This window comes from Aulonocara sp. 'chitande type north' Nkhata Bay, linkage group LG14 (genome assembly GCF_057382095.1).
Source record: "Aulonocara sp. 'chitande type north' Nkhata Bay isolate Kocher_YH1m ecotype deep benthic linkage group LG14, A_spYH_male_GT1.1, whole genome shotgun sequence".
In the NCBI taxonomy this organism is placed as follows: domain Eukaryota; kingdom Metazoa; phylum Chordata; class Actinopteri; order Cichliformes; family Cichlidae; genus Aulonocara; species Aulonocara sp. 'chitande type north' Nkhata Bay.
Window position 1 is genome coordinate 37,236,796 of NC_141357.1, and position 26,045 is coordinate 37,262,840.

At 41.3% G+C, this 26,045-nt stretch overlaps 1 protein-coding gene across 2 annotated transcripts in view; it reads right to left on the minus strand.

The window, feature by feature from the left end:
- LOC147315205 (uncharacterized) overlaps positions 1-24,065 on the minus strand; it is a 137,104-nt gene extending 113,039 nt beyond the window's left edge. For both annotated transcript variants that reach the window (XM_086262467.1, XM_086262469.1), the window contains exons 1-4: positions 23,930-24,065; positions 21,589-21,731; positions 19,046-19,149; positions 17,333-17,424 (exon numbers count right to left, since the gene is read on the minus strand). In XM_086262467.1, coding sequence (XP_086118593.1) covers positions 17,333-17,424; positions 19,046-19,149; positions 21,589-21,671 — 279 coding nt within the window. In that variant the 5' untranslated portion in view covers positions 21,672-21,731; positions 23,930-24,065. The remainder of the gene's footprint in view (positions 1-17,332; positions 17,425-19,045; positions 19,150-21,588; positions 21,732-23,929) is intronic.
- Positions 24,066-26,045: the final 1,980 nt, after the last annotated feature.

A 26,045-nucleotide genomic window follows, 5' to 3' on the forward strand; every position in this document is an offset into this window, starting at 1 on the left:
GTTCGAATGAACTTAAAACACCTGAGTTTCCTAATGTGTTCTCAGCTTGTTATAATTCTAGACAAAGGGGAGTAGCAATTTTAATACATAAAAATATTAATTTCACAGTACTCGATACAGTTATAGATCCAGAGGGCAGATTCTTAATCATTAAACTATCTATACTTGATAAAAAGCTATGTATTGCAAGTGTATATGGTCCAAATGTTGATGATCCCTCATTCTTTCACGTTTTTTTCAGTGCACTCTCTGAACACTTAGATGGCACACTTGTTCTTGGAGGCGACCTCAACCTTGGACTAAATGAAGACATGGATAGGCTCAATACAACAGGAACTCAGTGTAATTGGCAGTCCACAAATATAATCAGACAGTATATGAGCGACTTTGGTCTTTGCGATGCATGGCGCTCCCTTCACCCCACCAGTAAGGAATATACTTTTTTCTCACATGTCCATCACTCTTACTCTCGTCTGGATTATTTTTTGGTCTGCAGCTCACTGCTGAACGACATTTCAGACACTGAGATTCACCCTATAGCTGTCAGCGATCATGGTCCTGTATCTTTAACACCAATGCACAAGAATAATACTACGCCAAGTAAAAACTGGAGATTTAATATATCACTACTTAAAGATGAAGACTTTATTAAATATTTTAAAAAAGAGTGGACTTCATATTTGGACTATAATGACACTCCCGAAACATCAGCTTCTGTTCTATGGGAAGCAGGGAAAGCTGTGATGAGAGGTAAAATAATTTCTTTCTCATCACATAAAAAGAAAAAAGAAAACAAAAATATTCACGAATTAGAAAAAAACATCAAATCACTAGAAGAAGCCTACGTGTACCACCAAGATCAGGAAACATTGAACAAAATACGCAAAACAAAACTAGAATTAAATGAGATAATTGATAAAAAAAACAAAATTCTTAGTACAAAGACTATGCTTACAAAATTATGAACATGGTAATAAATCCGGTCAATTTCTAGTAAACCAGCTAAAAATAAATAAAGAAAAAACAACTATATGTGCTGTTCAAGATTCATCTGGGAACACAATATATGGACCGATACAAATAAACAACATTTTCAGGGATTTCTATAAAACGTTGTATTCACCACAAATAAACCCATCTAAAAAAGAAATTGATCAGTTTTTGGACAACATAACTCTTCCAAAATTATTAGACACTCAAGCAATGGCACTGGATTCACCACTGACACCAGGTGAACTCCAGGAAGCCCTGATAAGTATGCCCAATAATAAGGCTCCAGGTCCAGACGGCTTTCCTGCAGAATTCTACAAAGAATTCTGGACGATTCTAGCACCAGTTTTCTACAGAACGTTGTTGGAAATCAAAGAAAAGGGCAGACTTCCATCAAATATGAATTCTGCAAACATTAATCTCCTGCTAAAACCAGGCAAAGACCCTGTATATCCCTCAAGCTATCGTCCAATATCCCTTATAAATGTAGACCTTAAAATAATCTGCAAAGCTCTCTCAAAGAGACTGGAGAAAATAACCCCCCTCTTAATTCATCCTGACCAAACTGGTTTCATAAAAGGTAGGCACTCATCAACAAATACAAGTAGATTACTTAAATTGATAGACTACTGATACAGTAAAAACCTAGAAACTACAATATTCTCTTTAGACGCAGAAAAAGCATTTGACAGAGTTAACTGGAAATTTCTATTTGCAACTTTACACAAATTTGGTTTTGGATCCTCTTTCATTACTGGTTAAAAATATTATATAATTCCCCAACAGCTTGTGTCAGAACAAATGACCAAACATCCTCCAGCTTCTGTCTCTTGAGGGGCACCAGGCAGGGATGCCCACTCTCCCCTTCACTGTTTGCAATTTTTATTGAACCACTAGCAGCAGCAATTAGACAGAATTCAGTAATTAAGGGCATAAAATGCAAGAACGTGGAACATAAAATCAGCCTTTATGCGGATGATGTGTTACTCTTTCTCCAAAATTCACAAACCAATATCTCTGTGGTGATTGAATTGATAAACTCTTTTGCAAGAATATCAGATTACTCAATTAACTGGTCAAAATCTACAGTCCTACTGATTAATTGCTCCCTCCATAATTCCTCTTCTACACCACTGCAATCGGGAAATATAAAATATTTAGGTATTAATGTTTCTCCCAAGCTTGCAGATCTAACTAAATTAAACCATATCCCACTTTTAAAGAAGGTAGAAGATGATCTGGCTAGATGGAAATGTTTACCCATATCACTCATGGGAAGGGTTGCCGCTATAAAAATGATGGTCTTACCAAAAATAAATTATTTATTCTCAATGATCCCAACTAAACCGCCACAAGATTGGTTCAGATCTCTAGATTCATGTATGTCCAAGCTCCTTTGCAAAAATAAACCCCCACGTATAAGCTTAAAAACACTACAAAAGACCAAGGATAGAGGAGGATTAGAACTACCTAACTTTCAGCACTACTTCTTAGCCAACAGGCTTCAGTTTATCTCAGGATGGCTAAAACATACCCTCTTAGATGAACCTTCGCTAGATCTAGAACAAGCACTTTGCAATAATCTAGAGATTTCAGATCTATCAGCTCAAACATCCAACGACATGAATGCTTCAAAAGCGTCAACATCAGCTCTTCTCTGACAGCATGGTGGGAGTTTCTAAAATTGACGGCGTCTTCATTAATCCCATGCAAACGTACACCTATCTGGAACAACCCTGACATATTACAAAACAATAATATCATAAACTTTTCAGATTGGAGTGGTAAAGGAATCAAATATTTAGAACATATACTAGAAGGAACAGAATTTATTTCATTTGACAGACTAGTTGCACAATATGGGATCAACAAGAAAAGATTTTTAGAATATCAACAAATTAAATCCATAGTAAAAAAGAAATTTAAACCGGGTCAAGTTGAACTACAAACACCACCAAGTGTGGTTCAATTTCTTACTCTTAAAACCCCCAAATTACTATCCAAAATATACAGAATGCTTTCTAAAATAGATGAATCAATATCACTTCCTATTGCAAAATGGGAAGCGGATTTATCAGTTAACTTAGACCAAAACTTCTGGTCTCAGATTTGCTTAAAAACATTTCATCTAATTAGAAATCCCAGTCTTCAATTAATTCAATACAAAATACTACATAGAGTGCACTATACAGGTCATCGGATGTTCAAGATGGGCTTCACGTCTACCAACAACTGCTCACACTGCCAAACCAATTCATCGGACAATTATATCCACGCTCTTTGGTTCTGTCCACCAGTTCAGAAGTTTTGGCACGAGATATGTGAAGACTTATCAAAGTGTCTGAACTGTAACGTTCCAACTTCCCCTTTAGTGTGTTTGTTGGGCAGCTTAGATAATGTCACTACAGAAAAGAATATCGCCCATATGGTTTTCACTGCCCTATGCATAGCCAAGAAAACAGTCCTCATGAACTGGAAAAATAAAAATAATCTTAATTCTAACCAATATAGAAATTATCTATTAGATTACATTAGTCTTGATACAGCCTCTGCCACCACATCAGATCAATTGCTCTGGGCTCCTTTGATTAGCTCCATCACCTAGTGGGGGTGGGGGGGTCATAGTTTGGTCCCACCTTCGCTGTTGTGATTGGTGTGGGGGTAGGGACAGGCTTAGAGCGTCGGGGGGTTCCCCAGGAGCATCTTTCTTGGGGGGGCTCAACCCGGGGTAGCGGTCATGGCCTATTAGGGGCTCTGTTGGCTCTTAGGTGACAGTTTCCTCGTGGCTGCGTGCAGTGGGGCTAGGGGAGGGTCTGTGCTGACGGACGTGGGTTACTGACCTGGTAACCTGGCTGCCCCTGGGTGGGTCCGGGACGGGCGTGAGGTTCTGGGGGCGCTCTGTCTCTGGGCTGGGGCCCTGGCTGGGCCTCGGGGGCTTGGGTCCTGGTTGGTGTGTTGCTGGGGTTGTGGGCGGGTGGGTGTATGGGGGCCCGGCCCTGGCGCAGGGTGCCGCCAGTGCTTCAACTGGTGGGGGAGGTTGTTACACCTTGCAGGAGCTCTCCTCTGTACAGGAACTCAATCTGCAGTAGGGGGAGATGCAGAAGAGGTGGAGGAAGATCTCAGCCTGGGCGTCTATTGTCTTGTGTAGTCTGGAAGATGAGTGGATGACGGGGTGGGTGTAGTTTTCTCTGTGGTGGGGTCAGGTGGGCTGTCCCAGGCTCTGTGGGGCCGGGAGGCGCTGCTGCACTTGGCCCCGGTCTGGATGGGCCTGGGCCCCCTTTCCCTGGCGGGTTGCGGCGTATGGGGGTGCCTACTGGGGTCAGCGGGGGAGCTGGCCCCAGGGAGGGGTCACTTGCCCCTCCCTCCTTTCCTCCCCATCTCCAGCTGCCTCCCTCTTCCCGCTCCACCACAATCACCCACACATGCAGGGCCTTGGGGTAAAGGTGTGTCACCAGGGTGCAGAGGAGGCTACCCCCCCCCCTCTGTCCCCTTCTGGCTTCTTGTGCCTCAATTTTATCTCACAACTTAGACATTCACATTACTCACACTCTCATAACACATACATATAGGATCTTGGGGGTGGGCACGCTACATGGACTCCAAAAAGACCATCAAGGTGTACACCTCACCCCTGGCGTCGTTGCCCACCTCTCAATTTTAAATACACGTAGACATTGAGGGCTATCAGGAGGGACTATGCGCTTACCTGCTGCTCTCTGGCAGGTAGCTCCATGCCCTCCTGGGGTTTAAATGCACCTTAGAACACACATGCATCAACACTACAATGAGCAGGTGGAGGGAGGTTTGGAGTCTTCTCTCACCCCCGTTCTCTGCGGCCTGCTGGAGCAGGGGGGCTAGGAGGAGGAGTTGGCCGTCCGACTGCGGTCTGCAGTGTGGGGCCTCCCTGCTGCTGCGGAGTTGGGGCGGTCTGCCTCTCCCCACCGCAGGGAAAAGGGTAACACCACCTGGGTCTGGGTGCAGTTTCCCCCTCCAGGGGCAAGGGTACCTAGACCCGGTTTGTAGAGTACGCTTGGGGAGTGTGATTGTGTGTACAGCGTCTCTTTATGTCTGTCTCCACGTTGGTTGAGTGTTGAATAATTGCATATGAGAGCATGAGGGTGGGAATGGATGTTTGTATCTGTGTGTGCCTGTATGTCTGTGTCTATATGTCAGGTTGGGTATCAAACGCCACCTCTCTGGGGACATCTCAGGCCCTCTAAGGTATGGAGGCCTATCTCCCCCCACCACTTCCCCTGCCGGAGGCAGACGCCCTCAGATATCGGTGCGTTGGTGGTTCTTTGTGTCCGGGGATGGGTGCCCAGGTACACACCGGCTCACTCCTTGGTGGCTGCTTGTTGGGGCCTGGAGCCTGGGGCTCGCTCGGGCCACAAGGGGGTGGGGTGCCCTTGACCTCTCGGGCTGGGGCTTGGTCACTCTGGCGCAGCTGGCTGCCGGCGGAGCTCACGGGCACGTCACTGCAACCCCCACTGGCTTCTGCTCCGCGGCTGCTGAGTGACCCCTCATCTGGGACTCTCCTCAGCTCTTTCTGGGACAGTGGCGCAGCTGCCCCTCTGTTGGTCTTCCTTGGTCTCTTGTGTTCTGGGGGCCTCTGGATGTCTGGAGTCTTGATCTCCTCCATACCTGCTTCATGCCCTGGAGGACGGGGCTGTGGCCCCCCCACACCCTCTAGCAGATCATTACATGAAGGAACCTTTTAAAAACAAGCGCGTCCATGCTCACAGGTGTACACACGGGTGATCACACACACAAACTACACCCTTTTTGGCTCCTACCTCAAAGCACACTGTGCGCTGTCGATCCTACGTGCTGCACAATAATGTTTAATATTTAGTATTTACAGTTTCATTCCCATAGATCATCGTGATGATGTTTATTATGTTTCTCTTTTTTTTCTTCTGCTTGTTTTCTCTTTTTTCTTTCTCAACAGGTGATCCAGGTGATTGATATATTTATTTTTTGTCTGCTTATTTTGTTGGTTTTTGTTTTTTGCCCTTTATCCCTGTCCCTCTTCTCCGCTGTTTCCCCCCTCTTCCTTTCTCCCTTTTCTTTTCCTCATTCAAGTCTGTCCCGTATCTAGCAAGTGAAAATAAAAAAATAAATAAAATAAACAATAAAAGGTGAATCAAATGGACCATTACGGCAAGGCTGGGATGGTCAATTTGGTAAAGTAAATCTGTTGGGCATCTTTCCTCGCCTTTAGACAATAATTCTGATGGCAAAAGAACCAAACAGGACAGGCAAAAAAAAAAAAAAGAAAAGTATCTGTTCTCTGAGCACAAGAATGATAACATCATGGAGTGTAAGGTTGTTAACATCATGGAGAAGCTCACGGCTCTCCAACGGGAGATTGAGAGACCAGTGTCGGACAGCTTTGAAATTCTCATGAGTTGTTCGCACTAAAGTAAAAACCACCATCACTTCATGCGGCTATCCCTTCGACGCCAGCTGCGGTCTCAACAAAGGCTGAACAACAACTCCCTGATAAAGACTGTGTTTAGACTGTTCTTCCCATTCTATGCAAGGCCACCTGGGTTGGCTGGAAGACTGTTTACTTAGCCTGTCAGGGCGAAGGACACTGTCTCAGCTGAACTGGACACACACACACACACACACACACACACACACACACACACACACACACACACACGCAGACATATATATACACATGCAGATGTACACTCATCCCCCCTTCCCCTCCAAACGTCTTCGACGCTTATTCCCTTCCGATGCTGACGGTGGATCAAGGAGACCAGCGCATAGGCCGCAGGCCCGGATGCACTGTCTACATTGGCTGCCTCTCACCCTTTACCCATCCCTGTTACTTGTCATGTGTTTCTTTGGTGTATTAAGGGTTTTTTCATGTGCTATGTGCAGAGGTGGGTTTTTTTTCTGTTCTCAAACTGATCTCCCTATTGGAGCTCAGTCTGGGGGGAGTTGTTTTTTTCCCCCTTAAATTTCCCACTTGTGGGACTAATAAAGGTATCTTATATCTTACATGATCCCAAACATTGTTTACAAATAAATAACTGCAAAGTGTGGTGTGCATAATTATTCAGCCCCCTCAGTTAATACTTTGTAGAACCACCTTTTAGGGTCTGTCTCTACCAGCTTTGCACATCTAGCGACTGAAATTCTTGCTCATTCTTTGCAGCTCCACAACTGCTCTGTGACGGCCTCAGAGGTTGTCTAAGAGAATATTGGGAGCAATAACACAGTGAAGACCAAAGAACACACCAGACAGGTCAGGGATAAAGTTATTGAGAAATTTAAAGGAGGCTTAGGCTACAAAAAGATTTCCCAAGCCTTGAACATCCCACGGAGCACTGTTCAAGCGATCATTCAGAAATGGAAGGAGTATGGCACAACTGTAAATCTACAGAGACAAGGCCGTCCACCCACACTCACAGGTCAAACAAGGAGAGCGCTGATCAGAAATGCAGAGGCCCGTGGTGACTCTGGACGAGCTGCAGAGATCTACAGCTCAGGTGGGGGAATCTGTTCATAGGACAACTATTAGTCGTGCACTGCACAAAGTTGGCCTTTATGGAAGAGTGGCAAGAAGAAAGCCATTGTTAACAGAAAACCATAAGAAGTCCCGTTTGCAGTTTGCCACAAGCCATGTGGGGGACACAGCAAACATGTGGAAGAAGGTGCTCTGGTCAGATGAGACCAAAATGGAACTTTTTGGCCAAAATGCAAAACGCTATGTGTGGTGGAAAACTCACACTGCACATCACTCTGAACACACCATCCCCACTGTCAAATATGGTGGTGGCAGCATCATGCTTTGGGGGTGCTTCTCTTCAGCAGGGACAGGGAAGCTGGTCAGAGTTGATGGGAAGATGGATGGAGCCAAATACAGGGCAATCTTGGAAGAAAACCTCTTGGAGTCTGCAAAAGACTTGAGACTGGGGCGGAGGTTCACCTTCCAGCAGGACAACGACCCTAAACATAAAGCCAGGGCAACAATGGAGTGGTTTAAAACAAAACATATCCATGTGTTAGAACGGCCCAGTCAAAGTCTAGATCTAAATCCAATCGAGAATCTGTGGCAAGATCTGAAAACTGCTGTTCACAAACGCTGTCCATCTAATCTGACTGAGCTGGAGCTGTTTTGTAAAGAAGAATTGGCAAGAATTTCAGTCTCCAGATGTGCAAGGCTGATAGAGACATACCCTAAAAGACTGGCAGCTGTAATTGCAGCAAAAGGTGGTTCTACAAAGTATTGACTCAGGGGGCTGAATAATTACGCACATCCCACTTTTCAGTTATTTATTTTTAAAAAAATGTTTGGAATCATGTATGATTTTCGTTCCACTTCTCACGTGTACACCAGTTGTACGCTGTAATGTGACAAAATGTGGAAAAGTTCAAGGGGGCTGAATACTTTTGCGAGCCACTGTATAAAAGATTGAACCCAAGATCTGAACCCAAGCGGTGTTTTGTTATTGGATTTCTTCGCAAACCACATAAGAGTGTCGATAAGTGCATGTGGCACCAGGACGCTCTAGGCCGCAGGTCAATGGCCAATTTTGTAATCGTATCATCAGACCTAAGGCCGTATGTTCTGGAGATTCGGGTAAAGAGAGGGACTGAGCTGTCAACTGATCACCACCTGGTGGTGAATTGGATCAGGTGACGGGAGAGGACACTGGACAGACCTGGCGCGCCTAAACGTACAGTAAAAGTGCGCTGGGAACGCTTAGCAGGTCCATGAGATCTTCAACAAAAAAAACGGCGGAGCTTCAATAGTATCCTGAGGGAGACTGGGGACAGGTTCACCATTGCCAAAGCCGCTGCACTGAGCTGCAGCCGCAAGGTGGTGGGTACCTGTTTTGGCGGTAACCCCCGAACCAAATGGTGGACACCAGAGGTGAGGGGAGTCACCAAGCTGAAGAAGTTCTATTGGGCTTGTTTAGCCCGTGGGACTTCGAAGGCAGCTGATAAATACAGACAGGCCAAGCGGAATGCTGCTGGGTGATTACCATGATATATTGAGTTTTTCCTTTCCAGTCACCTTTCTCACTCACTATGTGTTAATAGACCTCTCTGCATTGAATCATATTTGTTATTAATCTCTGTCTCTCTTCCACAGCATGTCTTTCATCCTGTCTTCCTTCTCTCTCCTTAACAGGTTGCAGCAGATGGCCCCGCCCCTCGCTGAGCCTGGTTCTGCCGGAGGTTTCTTCCTGTTAAAAGGGTGTTTTTCCTTCCCACTGTCGACAAAGTGCTTGCTCATAGGGGGTCATATGATTGTTGGGTTTTTCTCTGTATCTACTGTACAATATAAAGTGCCTTGAGGCGACTTTTGCTGACTTTTGATTTGGCGCTATATAAATAAAATTGAATTGAATGTGACGCGGGGTGTGGCAGACACAAAAAACTTGGGTGTGGGAGGAGTTTGGAGAGGCCATGGAAAAAGACTTTCGGTGGTTCAAAGACATAGTAGCAAACTGTCCGGCGACTCAGGAGGGGAAAGCGGTGCTCTGCCTGCACTGTGTATAATGCAGGTGGAACACTGCTGGCTTCGACTGAGAAAATTGTCGGGCGGTGGAAGGAATACTTCGAGGACCTCCTTAATTCCACTGGCAAGTCTTACGCAGAGGAAGCAGAGTCTGGGGTAGAAAGGGATGAGAGGCGAGGTCACTGAGGCAGTTAAACAACTCCTTGGTGGCAGAGCCCCTGGGGTGGATGAGGTCCACCCTGAGTTCCTGAAGGCTCTGGATGTTGTAGGACTGTCTTGGTTGACACGTCTCTGCAATGTTGCATGGAGATCAGGGGTAATACCCCTGGATTGGCAGACCGGGGTGGTGGTTCCCATTTTTAAGAAAGGGGACCAGAGGGTGTGTTGCATCTATAGGGGAATCACACTCCTCAACCTCCCTTGAAAGGTCTATGTCAGGGTGCTGGAAAGGAGACACCATCCATTAGTCGAACTTTGGATACAGGAGGAACAATGTGGTTTTCTTCTGGTGTGTGTGTGGCCAGCCCTTTGCACTGATACAACACCGTTGTTTTCATTCAGGAAATAAAGTGGTATTGATCAACCAGAGAGTCCTTGTCTTCTTAAAAACACAATACAACACAGAGTCGAGGAGTCGGCTTTGGCCGACCTATTGCAGCGTGATGAATTCAATTCAATACAATTCAATTTTATTTATATAGCGCCAAATCACAACAAAAGTCACCTCAAGGCGCTTCATAGGTACAGAGAAAAACCCAACAATCATATGACCCCCTATGAGCAAGCACTTTGGCGACAGTGGGAAGGAAATACTCCCTTTTAACAGGAAGAAACCTCTGGCAGAACCAGGCTCAGTGAGGGGCGGGGCCATCTGCTGCGACCGGTTGGAGTAAGAGAAGGACAACCGCATGAAAGACATGCTCTGGAAGAGAGACAGAGGTTAATAACAGATATGATTCAATGCAGAGAGGTCTATTAATACATAGTGAGTGAGAAAGGTGACTGGAAAGGAAAAACTCAATGCATCATGGGAGTCTCCCAGCAGCCTATGCCTACTGCAGCATAACTAAGGGAGGATTCAGGGTCACCTGGTCAAGCCCTAACTATATGCTTTAGCAAAAAGGAAAGTTCGAAGCCTAATCTTGAAAGTAGAGATAGTGTCTGTCTCCTGAATCCAAACTGGAAGCTGGTTCCACAGAAGAGGGGCCTGAAAACTGAAGGCTCTGCCTCCCATTCTACTTTTAAATACTCTAGGAACATATTAAAATAAACATTAAAATAAACAATAAACATATTAAAATAAACAATACAATCAATAGACATTATACACAATGTAAAAGATCAAATGTAAATAATGTAAAGAATATAAAATACGTAGATCAACAAAAGGCTTGTTTGAAAAGAAAAGTTTTTAACTGCTTTTTAAAAGAATCCACAGAGCATCTAAGGTGTGTTGCTTATGAAATCCATGAAGTGCTACAGAGAAAATTTTATTTATGTAATTAACACATTTTGAACTCTTAAAGAAATATAACAAAAGGAAAGACACCCAGCTGAACTAAAATGATCCATGTAGCAAACAAAAACTGTTGTGAGCTGCCACCCTCATATCGCCTTTGGGCTTTTGGAGCCTTGACCTGACTTTTAAAAAGTCATTGGAAAAAAAGCACTATGCTGCTAACAAAAAAAAAAAAAAAAGATATTTGCAAAATTCTGCCTAAATATGTATTTTACCTGGTTTATGTGTGTGGCGCGGTGTGGTCTGCAGTGCCGCTGCATGGGAGTTGGACGCACCTGAGCGCCACCCGCAATCACGCCTCGCCACCTTAACGTCTGTGCTCTCTATGATGTTGTGTTGGTATGTGTCAGGCTGTATGCGTACAGCAACCGTGTGTGAAAAGTGGTCAATAAAGAGATGCTGAAAAGCGTGTTCATGCAAACATCGTCGGGTCTGTCGTGATATGTATACAATAAGACTTATGGTCCCGAACCTCTGCGCACAGCGTCTGCAAATCGGTTTCATCTTTACGCAGGACTGTAAGCTGTCATCTGTGGGGCTTGAGCTGTGTTTGTTTGTAACATAGTTCACGGTGGAGAATGGCTGCCGACATAATGTGGATCCGAAGATCCATAATTGGCCTACCTGGGGTCGAAAGTCTCAATAAATGCACAGCGTTTCGGCGGGTATACCGGCTTCCGCGAGTGTGACGCTTATTTTGAGCGATGAAAAAATAATAAGATATAATTTTATTATTATATTTCAAAATTACAATAATCTTCCAATTTAGAACTACAAGTTAAAAAGAGAACTAAACACAAATAAAATAAATACTTCTAATTTATTTTCCCAAACCACCCGGAGCCGCAAAATAAAGACTAAAGAGCCGCATGCGGCTCCGGAGCCGCGGGTTGCCGACCCCTGCTGTAGATGATATTACATCTGTGGCAAGGCAAGGCAAAGCAAGTTTATTTGTATAGCACAATTCAGCAACAAGGTGATTCAAAGTGCTTTACAGAGACATTAGAAACAAAAACAAATAAAAAGCATGATTTAAAATTGATTAAAACACGCAAACAAACAAACTAACTAATTAACAAACAAACAAACAAACAAACAAAACAGTATATAAAATCAAAACAGATAAAATCAGAACAGTAGATAAAATCAGTAGTTAAATGTAAGTTTTGAAATTGAAGCTTAAAACTGTGGATTTGGTGCTTTATTCAAATGCAGCTGAGAACAGGTGAGTCTTCAACCTGGATTTAAATAAACTGAGTGTTTCAGCTGATCTGAGGCTTTCTGGGAGTTTGTTCCAGATATAAGGAGCATAAAAGCTGAATGCAGCTTCTTCGTGTCTGGTTCTGACTCTGGGAACTGATAAAAGACCGGATCCAGATGACCTGAGGGATCTGGAAGGTTCATATTGGGTCAGGAGGTCACTGATGTATTTTGGTCCTAAACCATTCAGAGCTTTATAGACCAGCATCAGAACTTTAAAGTCTATCCTCTGACGGACAGGCAGCCAGTGTAAAGACCTCAGAGCTGGACTGATGTGGTCCACTTTTTTGGTCTTAGTGAGGACTCGAGCAGCAGAGTTCTGAATGAGCTGTAGTTGTCTGACTGATTTTTAGGTAGACCTGTAAAGATGCTGTTACAGTAATCAAGCCTACTAAAGATGAATGCATGGACTTTTTCCAGGTCCTGTTGAGACATCAGATCTTTTATCCTTGAAATATTCTTGAGGTGATAGTAAGCTGACTTTGTTATTGTCTTAATGTGTTTTTCTAAGTTTAGGTCTGCATCCATCACTACACCCAAATTTCTCGCCTGGTTTGTGGTTTTTAGGTGTATAGATTGAAGTTCTCTGGTGACCTGTAATCGTTTTTCTTTGGCGCCAAAGACTATTACCTCAGTTTTGTTTTTGTTTAGCTGGAGAAAATTGTGGCACAACCAGTCATTAATTTTCTCAATGCATTTACCAAGAGCCTGTATAGGGCCTTGGTCTCCTGGTGACATTGTGATATATATTTGTGTGTCATCTGCATAGCTATGATAGTTTATTTTGTTGTTCTTTATAATCTGTGCCAGTGGGAGCATGTAAATGTTAAACAGAAGGGGTCCCAAGATGGAACCTTGGGGAACTCCACATGTGATACTTGTCTGCTCAGATGTGAAGTTACCTATTGATACAAAGTATTTCCTGTTTTCTACGTATGTTTTGAACCAGTTTAGTACAGTTCCTGAAAGACCTGTCCAGTTCTCCAGTCGTTTGAGTAATATGTTGTGGTCAACTGTATCAAATGCTGCACTGAGATCCAGTAAAACTAAGACTGACATTTTTCCACTGTCTGTATTCAGACATATGTCATTAAACACTTTGGTCAGAGCGGTTTCAGTGCTGTGGTTCTGTCTAAAACCTGACTGGAAGGCATCATAGCAGTTATTCTGTGTTAAGAAGTAATTGAGCTGTTGAGAAACTGCTTTTTCAATGATCTTACTTAAAAATGGGAGATTTGAGATCGGCCTGTAGTTGTTCATTTGTGTCTTGTCAAGATTGTCCTTTTTCAGTATAGGTTTTATTACAGCAGTTTTTAGTGATTCTGGAAACACACCTGATAATAAAGAAAAGTTGACGATCTGTAACAGGTCTGACTCTAAAGTCTTTGAGACCTTTTTGAAAAAACTTGTTGGCAGGACATCTAAACAGCAGGAGGAGGAGTTCAGTTGACCTAAGATGTCCTCCAGGTCTTTGCTGTTAATCGGGTGAAACTGTTTCATGGTGTTTAAACAGTTTTTTGGTGGACACAGTACATGTTCTGGATCTGCTGTTGATGTACCAATTGCTTGTCTAATCTTTTGGATTTTTTCAGTGAAGAATTTGGCAAAGTCATTGCAGGCCATGGTCGAATGAAGTTCAGCTGCCACTGGCACAGGAGGGTTTGTTAGCCTGTCAACTGTAGAAAATAAGACCCGAGCATTATGACTGTTTTTAGTGATGATGTCAGAGAAGTAGGACCTTCTTGCATTCCTCAGTTGTAAATTATAATTGTGAAGTTTCTCTTTATAGATGTCATAATGAACCTGGAGGTTTGTTTTTCTCCATCTGCGCTCAGCTTTCCTACACTCTCTTTTTTCATTTTTCACCAGTGTGGAGTTTCTCCATGGAGACTTTTTCCTTCCAGAGATAACCTTCACCTTAATGGGAGCAATAGTATCCATTACATTTAATATGTTTGCATTGAAGCTATTGACGAGCTCATTGACTGACCCTCTGGACAGGTCAGGTGTTAATGGGAAGACCTGGTTAAAAATCGCACTACTGTGTTCAGTTATACACCGTTTTGTGATCACTGCTGTTGACATATTTCTGTGGGCTGAGATTTTACTTTCAAAGAAAACACAGTAATGATCAGACACGCCCACATCAGACACAGTAACCTCTGAAATGCTCAGGCCCTTGGAGATCAGTAGGTCAAGAGTGTGTCCTCTATTATGTGTGGCCTCTGTTACATGCTGAGTCAGCCCAAAGTTGCCCAGAGTGTTACTCAGGTCTTTAGTCCCTTTGTCCTGAGGGTTGTCCACATGAATGTTAAAATCCCCAGCAATAATTACACAGTCGAAATCAACACAGATCACAGACAGCAGTTCACCGAGGTCATTAAAAAAGTCTGTGCAGTATTTGGGAGGCCTGTTAACATTAAGAAACACAACTTTGGATGGGGCCTTCAGCTGTAAAGCCACATATTCAAAAGACTGAAAACTTCCAGGAGATAGCTGCTTACATTGAAATGATTCATTAAATAAGACAGCAACCCCTCCTCCTCTCCTGCTCGCCCTGACCTCACTGATAAAACTGTAGTTAGGGGGGGTCGTCTCGATGAGAACAGCTCCACTGTTACTTTGGTCCAACCAAGTTTCAGTTAAAAACATAAAATCAAGGCTGTGCTCAGTGATTAAATCATTAATTAAAAATGTTTTCCCAGCTAAAGATCTAACGTTTAATAAAGCCAACTTAAGTGTTTTAGAGGCATTACTTGTCCCCTCGTGTTTGGGAGCAGTCTGTGGCACACAAGGTATGTGTTAGATTTGTGATTATAGTTCATGTGTTATTCCTATTTAGCTTTTAGGTGAGGTTAAAGTAAGCCATTATTATTGTTTTCTTGGTTTCTGTGTTTGGGTTCTTGTCTAATTTATTATGTGTTTTAGGTCTGTTAAGCTTGTGTTGTCATGTCTAGTTTCCATGTTTCCTGTGGCATTTTGAAGAAAGTCTTGTGTTCTATGTTCATGTGTTTAGTTTTACTCTCCCCTGTGTTGTCATTATGTTTCATTCTAGTCAGCTGTGTCCTCATGTGTCTCCACTTCCCCTGATCACCTCATTTGCGTATATAAGTCCCCAGTCTTTCTGTGTTTAGGGTTGCATTGTTTGTTATCCATGTCATAGTTAATCATAGTCAGTCCTAGTTTATTAATTAATCCTAGTTTGTATATACTAGAGATGGACCGATCCGTTATTACGTATCGGTATCTGTCCGATACTGACCTAAATTACTGGATCGGATATCGGAGAAAAATAAAAAATGTAATCCGATCCATTAAATATCACGAAAGCACCTCGCAAAACTTGCAACACGCCGTAACTCACCTCAGAACGTTAGCACGTCGGAGCAGTATGCATCACGTGATAGAGCGGCTGTGGCATGCGGGACCTGTCGGTGGTCTGGATAGCATTTGGAGCTTCGCTAGCAACCCGGCATTTCATCTCCGACAAAGTTATCCCCGAGAGAAGTAAAGCAAGTGTGTAAGTTCATCTCTGACTGTTTGTAAAGCATTTCTGCTTAAGCTTAACAAGCGACTGCCTCTTCTTGCTGCTATCATGAAATCATCATGAAACTGCTTAATGATCAGCTGATCGGCTTTTCTGTCGCCAGTCCGTCTCTCTTGTTTGTTTTTGGCCCACTTTGCACCAGAAAGAGGAAACCAGCGGCTGAACAACAGCAGCACGTTTAAGCTTGATAAGCTGTTGTTAGAATTCATTTAATATTACTTTCTACACCAGGATCTTTTTCTACGTAGCTGACGCTGGTAACTGTGCAGGGGCGCATCTAGCAAAGTTTAGCCAGGGGGGCCGATAGGGCATGAACAGGGAAAAGGGGGCACAAAGAAATACTTTTCTTTCTTATTCTCATTTAAAATGTCTAGCTTTTAATAAATAATTATCTGACACCCAAAGTTTTAATTTGATGTAAAAGGAATAGAAGTCAATTACTGTATATAGTGACTATTAAGTCTAATATATATATATATATATATACCCTAGTAAGCTATAGTACTTTTTCCTTTGGGAAGGTACCATCTGTGCAGTCTGCAATTTTGTTGAAGAAAGATGTTTTATCTATTTAATATTTCTTGAAAAATAATTGATTTCTGTGCATTTTTTTCACACTGCATCAAATTAAGGTTGATTACGGCGATTAAGCATCATGAGGTGGCGCGTGAGGGGTGGTTCCCTATTTTTTTATTTTTTTATTTTTGTTGTTGCTGGGAGTTGGAACCCTATTAGTTAGGTTGCTTAATATTTACGCTAAGTACTCTTTAAAATACCAGAATAGGGAGGATGGTGTAGGTTTAAGTTTATTAGATTGATCAGTATTGCTGAACTATGAAATATTTTTTTTTGCATACAGGTATAACAGAATAGCTTTAGTGTAGTTGTTGTTTTAAACTTGAGTATGAACTTATACAAAATGCAGCAAGATATTTAAAAAAACAGTTTTGTTGATTAAAAAACACTATCGGATTCATATCGGTATCGGCAGATATCCAAATTTATGATATCGGTATCGGTATCGGACATAAAACAGTGGTATCGTGCCATCTCTAGTATATACTGAAGATATATACACTAATGAAATCATAAAAAAGTGCTTTATTGGTAAATGGCCTGTATTTGTATAGCGCTTTACTAGTCCCTAAGGACCCCAAAGCGCTTTACACATCCAGTCATCCACCCATTCACACACACATTCACACACTGGTGATGGCAAGCTACATTGTAACCACAGCCACCCTGGGGCGCATTGACAGAGGCGAGGCTGCCGGACACTGGCGCCACCGGGCCCTCTGACCACCACCAGTAGGCAAGTGACACAACGACTGAGACTGTCGGAGCCGGGGCCCGAACCGGCAACCTTCTGATTACAAGACAAACTGCCAACTCTTGAGCCATGATCGCTCAATTATTGTCAATTTGCTGTTAAATCCTAGCATTTTCTGAATTTTATTGACTCTCAGATTTACATTTAGTATTGTAACCAACAGAGCGGTTTAAATAATGCAACATTTATCTTTTCACTGACCTCCTTTTTGTCTGTGCGATGTTCCAGATAAGCTGATATCAGAAAGGTCTTTGTCCCTTTAACTGCTGCAAGAGTGTATGGTCCCTGGGAACCTCATTGGTGGAAAAAAAAGGTTATTACAAATTTTTTAATAATAATATCATAACTTTGGCACATAGGGATGTTTGGTCTAGATGCTGCACATCCAAAGTCATCATATTAACAGCTTTATTAGGAGCATTGTCAATGGCAGCTGCAAAGCTGTAGACTTAAAATTGAACATAGGCTTTTCTCCATAGAGATCTCTGGTTGTCACGGCCAGGCGGATCAGCTGCACGCTGATCAGCTCTCTCACTCTCTCTCGCCAGGGCAGAACTCATTGTGGGTTCACGCCCTCGACAGATGAGACACCTGGGTCTCATTAAGACGATCAGCATTTAAACCAGGAGGCGACTGCTGTTCATCGCTGGATCGTTGTCCACCACGCGTTAGTGAAGTCAAGCTACAGCAAGTCTAGTTAATAGTATTTTCCTTTGTGCGTTGTACTTAACCCTGTCTCCCTGTCTACAGAGCTTCCTGGATTTTCCCCTGTGTGATTCCCGTGTGGCAGTGTCGGAGTGTGAGCCTGTGATCGTGTGTGTGGATGATCTGAAGAACGCGTGCTTTCCCCCTGGACTTCCCTGGAGACCCCTTCTTAACTCACTCAGCTGTATATAGCACCCCCCGCACCTTCTTGTATATACACCTGGTGAATTGTAAATAAATCCTTCTTGTGAGCATCAGAACCGGAGTCCTGCGCTTGAGTCCTCCTCCAAACCGTAACACTGGTAGACCCCCACCAACTCCAACTTAAATTACAAATTTTAGGTTACGGTAAAGGTCAAAACTAACTAAAATAACTTCCAGTATCTTTTACTATAACTATAACTTTTGGCAGTCATATTTTAATGCATGTATAGTCATATATATTTCATAGCAGTTCTGTATTTTCACTGAGGTAATCTTTATTTATTTTAGTTTTGCATCACCATGCATTGCATTGTATTTTTATGCAAATGAATAGATTTCAAATAGATTTATTGAAATTGAGTTAATAATTATGACACAATTTTTTAAAGTGTCATAATTAGTCTTTTGATGCTTCTTCTTTTATGTGCAGAAAACTTTCAGTTTGTATCTCCTGAGCAACGGCCACCACAGTTGAGGTTTCCTCACTGACGTAACTCTTTTAATAGTTTGTGGTGATTGGCCTGATCAGGCCAATCTACTAAAACACACCAATGATTGGACTGAACTACATCCAAAACACTGATAATAGGAATCTAAAGAATGATCAGTAATACGAGTGGGACCAATTACATTTTGTACCAAAAATCAAATATATCAAACAAAACATGAATTATAGTGAGATTTGAAACAAGAACAAATAAGTAAAAACATCATAATAATTGATAGCAATATCTAACAAGTAAAAAAAAAAACATTGTTTTATATTTTAAAAAAGAAAACCATTCTAAAAAGACACTTAAAATTTAAAATGTCACAATAGAGGGTTAAATAAAAATCAAAACAACAGAATTGCTGTAGAAAGATGAAATGATGATTTAGTGAGTGAGCAGGAAGAGGAAAGATTTCTTAAGAACATATAGAACAAATATCTTAAAATAATGTAAAAATATAAAATGCAATGTAAAATCTTTTACATTGAGAAGTATTCAATAACAGTAAGCTTACCAGCATGTTCTGGACTACTGTTGTGAGTCATATTTAGCTCATCTAGAATTGTTGGGACTGTTCCATTGTACTTCCAAAGCATCCGATGGTAGAATAGTCCTGTGCTACAGAGGTAAAAAATGACAGGGTAATGAAGACATCCAGAATAGCAGCAGCTACCACAGTGTTGTTTTAAGTACTTTAATGTTATATAGTACTTTATACTGTCTGTCTGCAGGGTCTGCTTTTGAAACCTGTTTTTCTACAAAAACATTTTTCCCCATTGTTAAAGTGCATTAAAAAGTTCAAGGCTAAATAACTATAACTGCTAAGGTAGGATCGTTTTGTTAATGGAGATCTATTTATACAACTTTTTGTCCCACGTCCAAAATGATTGAACACTCAAAAAATGAAATCGGAAGTTCAACTTGTACTTTTTACAAAATATTTTCATGTTTCTATGGTGAACGTAAGTAAATCATGTAGTATCTGTATGAAATTCAACAACTTAATTTGTTCTTGTTGAGATGACATGATACAATCTAGTAAGAGTGGTTAGTTGCCTGCACTCATGAAATTCACCAGACCACACAAGATTTTAAACCACAGGAAAATCACCAGAGTTATAAGAGGCACACATCTATACACACACCGTGTGTATGCTATTGCTATTTATTGTGGTTTAACTGTCAAGGACAAAAACATACAGAAAATTCTGCAAGCTTTCCTACTTTTGTGAAGTCTGCATCAACAGCTTGGTGGTGCAGTAATTAGTACTGTTACCTCACAGCAAGAAGATCAAATCCACAGTCTGGCTAGCTTGCTGTAGGCCTTCTGGTTTCCCACAGTTAAAAATTATGCAGTTGTTAGAGCTAGGTTAATTGCTCATTGCTAAGAAGTAGGAGGCACATATACAAACTGTCGTAATTCCTGATTTGGATTTAAATACCCTCAAATAAAAGCTGACAGTCTGCAGTTAAAGCATATCTTGTTCGTTTCATTTGGAATCCATTGTGGTTGTGTATGGAGCCAAAAATGTTAGAATTGTGTCAATGTCCCAATATTTATGTCTCTGTGTTAGCCCTGTGATAGACTGGTGACCCCTTACCATGGTATAGGCCACAACAACCCTGATAAAGATAAGAGGATGGATGGAGTGGAAGTTGTTGTAACTCCATTGAAATTTTATGTTAACCAGAATCTAGACTTTGTTGAACATTATGTAATATGAAGACAACATGTGGTATTTAAGTGTTGGGGTGAAGGTTATTGAATAATATTGGAATACAGTGAATTAAAGAAAATTGTGAAGGACTGAAATATTTCAAGAGCTCAACTTACTCCATCTAAAAATGTTTCAATCATGTTTTATCAACACAAAATGCACAGATTTATTGAATATGAATAAATTGTGTTGATTTAACTCAGTTATTTAAGATGCTGCCAAAGCAAAACATTTATGTGCAACTAATGTCCACTATTGAATTAAGCAAATCCAACATGTTCTTTTGTTTAGTGAAGGATGTCCACAACTTGTGTGTGTTTATATAGACAAGCCAAGCTCTAGCCTCTCTGAGAATCTGAAGTGTATAAATTCAAATGTGTCTCTCCATCGTAATGGAAGCATTAGCATTTGTAAACCTAAAACTGTAAGAGTGGCTCCAGTAGATTCTAGGGTTTCTGCACAGAGGTGTCTGTCTGTGCAGTATTAGGAACAACTACAGATACTGCACAGGACCTTCAAACTCTCAGGCCTCTGGTAGATAACATGAGTGGTGGTGAGAAGGAGATTTTTTGTCATAACACTTGTCATGGTCCTGGGTCGGTGACCCAGCGCTTTAAGTTTATTATTATCATCATTTTCTAGTTTATTATGATGATTATTATTGTTTGAGTTCTCTTCTGTCTGCCTCTGAGTCTGCGTCTGTATCTCTGTCTGTCTATGGTGTCACCCCGTCTGTTTGTGAATCTGTCCTTTCAGTTCAGCGTCTTGTCTGGTTCCCTGTGTCTGAGTTTCCTGTTTTATTGTGAAGGTCTGTGTCTTATGTGAGTGTGCTCAGTTTACTACTCCCTTGTCTTGTCAGTTCTGATTTCTCCCAGCTGTGCTCTCCTTCTGTGTCTCTTTCCCCTCGTTACTTTCCATTGTATTTAAACCCTGTGTTTCTCTGAGTCAGTGTTGTGTCGTCCCTCATGCTGTGTGGACCTCCCTGTGAGTTTTAGTGTGTTGTTTCCCAGTTTAGATTAGTTTGTATGTTTTTTCTCTGCCAGCAAATAAAGCTGTGATTTTGAGTTCACCCCCTGAGTCTGTGAGTCCTGCATTTTGGGTCCAACTCCTGCCTGCCGCGCAGCGATTCATGACAACACTTTTACGCAAGGAAACCAGTCAAATCACAAACAGATAAAAGTACTTTAAACTTCACAGGGTTTTAATGTGTTTTGTGTGCTACTACACATTAAGGTGGCTCTGCTTTTTCAATTGTTATCAGTTTTTAAATGGATGAATATAGATCTGATTACAACCAAACACTGCTGCAACTCCTGCTGACTCCTGTAATTTCACTCACTTGTAGGTGTAATATATTAGATAGATGACGGTGATGACATAAATGATCCACATGAACTGTTTGATCTTTGGATTGTGGCCCATCGCAGAGATATTATTTGCTTTAGCTTAGATGCTTCTTTTCAGTCTGGAGTCTGGTGAAACCTGAACAAGCAAAAGACAATGAATGATTTTTTTTATCTTTTATCAACTTCTGCTTTAACTCATCTAACTCATACAGGAAGGTGCTACACACAGAGCAAACGAAGACAAATAACAGCATTTCTAGAAAAAATGTTGAAGGAATAAGCATTTAAGACATTTAACACACACATTGACTATACAAATAAATCCAAAATAAATGAGAAACACACACTGAGATGCAGACTGATTAAACACAGGGAACACAGAGAGACAACAGAGAGCAGACTAAAATAAACAGGCCATGAAAGGGAACAAAACTCAATGAAGGGCCATGGCTATCAATATAATATAAAAATAACTCCATAAAGAAAGAACAAGACCAAAAAATTCAAATCACATACAAATGTCACATGAACATTTTGTACCTTATAAAGATGAAAGCACAATGCATGACAGGAAAAGCAAGAATGACAAGTAAAACCTGATGTAACTCATTGATGGAATTTCTTGCCTTCTTAATGGGGTTCGGACCATCACAGTTGTGTTGTGCAGAAGTTAGGTTGGTACACAGCTGAAAGCCCTATTTTATGATGTTAGCATTAATATTATGGTTAGAACCAATCAGCTAAAAAGTGCACGCAAACCAGTAAACGAATTAAAACGAATAATTACTGTTGAGAAACTATGATTCAAAAATTACAATTAAAATCCTCAACAACAAAAACAACAACTGGTGAAAAATATAAACAATATGTAAACAACTTAACAACCTATCTCTCCAGGCTAGTATCAATCCGATACCGATGCTGACTTGTTATCGATACAATCGATATTTGGATTGATCCTTCCACCACTAAACGGCAGTCCATCATTACTAGGGCTGGGTATCGTCACTGATTTCTAGAATCGATTCAATTCCGATTCACAAGGTCCCAAATCGATTCGATCCACGATTCGATTTAAATCTGGGAAATTTTGACAGTCAGAAATATAATTCAGATCAGTACATTTACATATTTTTTGTATCAATAAAAAGGAAGCTGACACACGCAAGACTTTATCAAAGGTGTGAGCGTCACAGCAGATGCCTTTGTGTCAAAGTAGCTGAGGATAAAACACAGAAAAACATGAAGGTGATTTTCCTGGCCTGGGATTTTATAAAAATATTCTGCAGTACATCAAAAACGAAAGAAAACCATTAATCAACATATGAACATTACCTCTGACGTTACAGCGGTTTTATTAGAGTTTTGCATTTTGAATAATTTTAAAAAGTTTAAATTTGTTCAGTATTGAACAGCAGAAATGAGGTTTTCTTTTCGGAAGAATGTAAAAGGGAAAAAAACAGCGGCCGACAGCCTGTAAACAACGGTAGACTTGTGCGTAACAAGCAAGCGAATAATGAAGAAAGGGAAACTGTTCGAGAGAGAGAGAGAGAGAGAAAGAGAGAGCTGTGCATCGTGGTGGAAGCAAAACAGTAAAAGTCAGAGTGAATTCATGACGATGTTTATGTGAAGCGTAGTTTGGATCTTCTTTTGTTGCTGGTTCGGTCAACATTGTTTGGAGAGAGATCAAACTAACAGCTTTAGAATCAGCGCATAAAGGGCGTGAACACAAAGCGCCGACCCGCCGACAGATCAGAATCAGCGAGCTGTCGGCTTTCAGCCCCGACTGTGAGAAAGGCGACATCTAACTGATTCTGATCCGCGGGTCGCGCTGTGTGTTTAAGTCTATGTGCAGAATCCCTGTACCTGCTCTCATTTACTGTCTTAACTGTTTGGTGGTTCTTGAAATTTTGTGAGATGTCACCAGAGATTCTGGCATTTCGGGCAAAATAAATTTATATTAAAAAATCGATTCAGGATTTTAATGAATCGATTTTACGTTATCCAAGCCAGAATCGATTTTAATCGATTATAAAAACCCACCCCTAATCATTACTTTAAGAACTGAAGGTCAGGCAGTCAAGAAAAATTGCTAAAACTTTGAATGTGTCCACAAGTGAAGTCTCAAAAACCATCAAGCTCAACAGTGAAACTGGCTCACATGAGGACTGCGCCAGGAGAGGAATATGTCATGACAAGCATCACTGTGAAGTTGCAATTTTAATCAGATGGTTATTACCTCAATTATTCTAAAGAGTATACTGAAAGCTACATGAAAATATGAGCACTAATAATAATGATATCCATTAATCAAAGAATGAACATGTTACTTACATTTGTAATGCAATTATTTTTTGTACTTATTTAGAACCAGAAGAAAAAAATCTTCTTGTTCTGCTGGTGAAGCATAGATATGTCAAAAGTAAAACTGCAAAAGCATCTGACATTCAGAGCCGCATAAGATTTCCAAAGAGCAGTGGAGAAGCAAAATGGCAGTATGTCGCTCTGACAAACATTTATAACGTATGTCAGAGGCACTGGGCTACGCCCACTTTCACAGCAACCCGGACTCTCAGAGGCAGTTACTCGGTAAACAGTTTCAGCTTTATTGTTAGGACACACATTTTTCATTAGAAGGATGAATGTGATTTATAGATTAGCAGAACTCAATAAATTTGGCCTCAAGAGACATTTTGTCTGATCTGCGCAGAAATGTCACTGAAACCTTGAAATGAACAGAACTGGCATTTCCTCAATAATCAACTGAAGATTATTCAGTTGTTCTGATAAACTTTGAAAAAACCCTTTGTCAAGACACACCCAATTACACGAAGGAAAAGAATCTTCCTGGAAAAAGATTCTTTTTTTTCTTTCTAGGGATGATATTCATCAAAGAAAGAATGAAGACGTTACTTAAAAAAACATGATAAAATTTTCCAGTTCTGCTGGTGAAGCATGAATAACCAGTCAAAAGTCTCAAACAATGGTACATTCAGATTATAGTCTGCGTCAAAGCTGCTGCTGCTGATTTATAACTTACAATTTTTTGAGATGTTAGAGCTGGACATGCTGTGGTGGGCGAAAACACCAATTCTTGCTTCTGGACAGCAACCCACGCTCACGGTATAAGCTAATTTAGAAATTATTTACCCTAAATTTAGAACAATACAAAGTTAACTTTATTGTTATTTCATCATGTTGTCTGACTCTAAATTATTGCTATTAGTTTATAAAAAGAAATAAAAGTTCATCTGTGGTGCAGTGCTCTAAAAGACAAGAAAAATATGCGAAACATTTGTTTACTGATCTGTGAAGATATGTAACTGAAGGTTTAAAACTCACTGAACCAGTTGTGCCAACCAGTATTGCCACAACATGCCGCTCCCATGTCCCACTGTGCAATAGGTCGGCAGCCTTAACATGAAATTTCCCACTCGTGGGACTAACAAAGGTATCTTATCTTATATTATATTGATATAACAACAAATTATCATAGTAGAATAGAAGTCTGGAATGTGAACATAATCCAATCTGTTAGTGAGGATGTCTACATCAGTGTTCTTGATGTTGTGGAACGAGATGAGATGGGTTGGCTTGGTAAAAAAGCAGCAGAGAGTGAGGTTAAATGAAAGGAGTAAATGGTCAGTTATGGGGATTTCAGCAACGGAAAGATTTGAATATGAATGTTGAAATCTCTCAACATTTGGGGAGAGAGATGAAAGGTGGGTTAGTAAGTTAGCAAAATCCCTGAAGAAGACTGAGTTAAGCTGGGGGGGTTACAGTAGCTATGATGGTGTCAGTCAGCTCACATGCAAGGCACTCTAGGGAACTAAAGGTATCAATATTGAGTGGCAGGACTCTCAAGTGCTGTTGAAAAATGTTTGTGAGACCATCCCTTCGATCTGAGCAGCGAAGTTCCAAAAAGGAAATAAACCTAAAAGTAGATTTATCCAGTTAATATAAGTCATCAGGTTGTTGCCAAGTTTCAGTTAAACAGAAAAAGTCAATGTAACAGTCAGATAGGAGGCTTTGGATGAGAGGTCCCTTATTTGTCAGTGAACAGATGTTTAAAAGGCCAAAGTTGAGTGGAGTATTTTCTTTTTTGCCAATTGCGGTGGGCGGCCTGGTCCGGTGGACTAGAGACCGGTGGTTGACAACATGATAAGGGTTCCTGCGAGGGAGGAGAGTAGCAGACCAAAACGATTTCATTCCACTGGAGTTGTGGAAAATCCTGCGGGACCCACGATAGATGTATCTCCGGCGAGGCTGGAAAGTGATGTCTGGGGTGGATGGGAGCGACAGCTAGCTGCGAAGGGGCAGGAGCTCAGCGCTTGTATAGCGGAGAAATCCAGGCGTGAGCTTTAGGAGAATCCAAAATAGTGCAGACCAGCTCAAGAACATATTGGCCCACATCTTAGAAGATGTGGAAGAAAAAGAGCCGAGGTGGCCG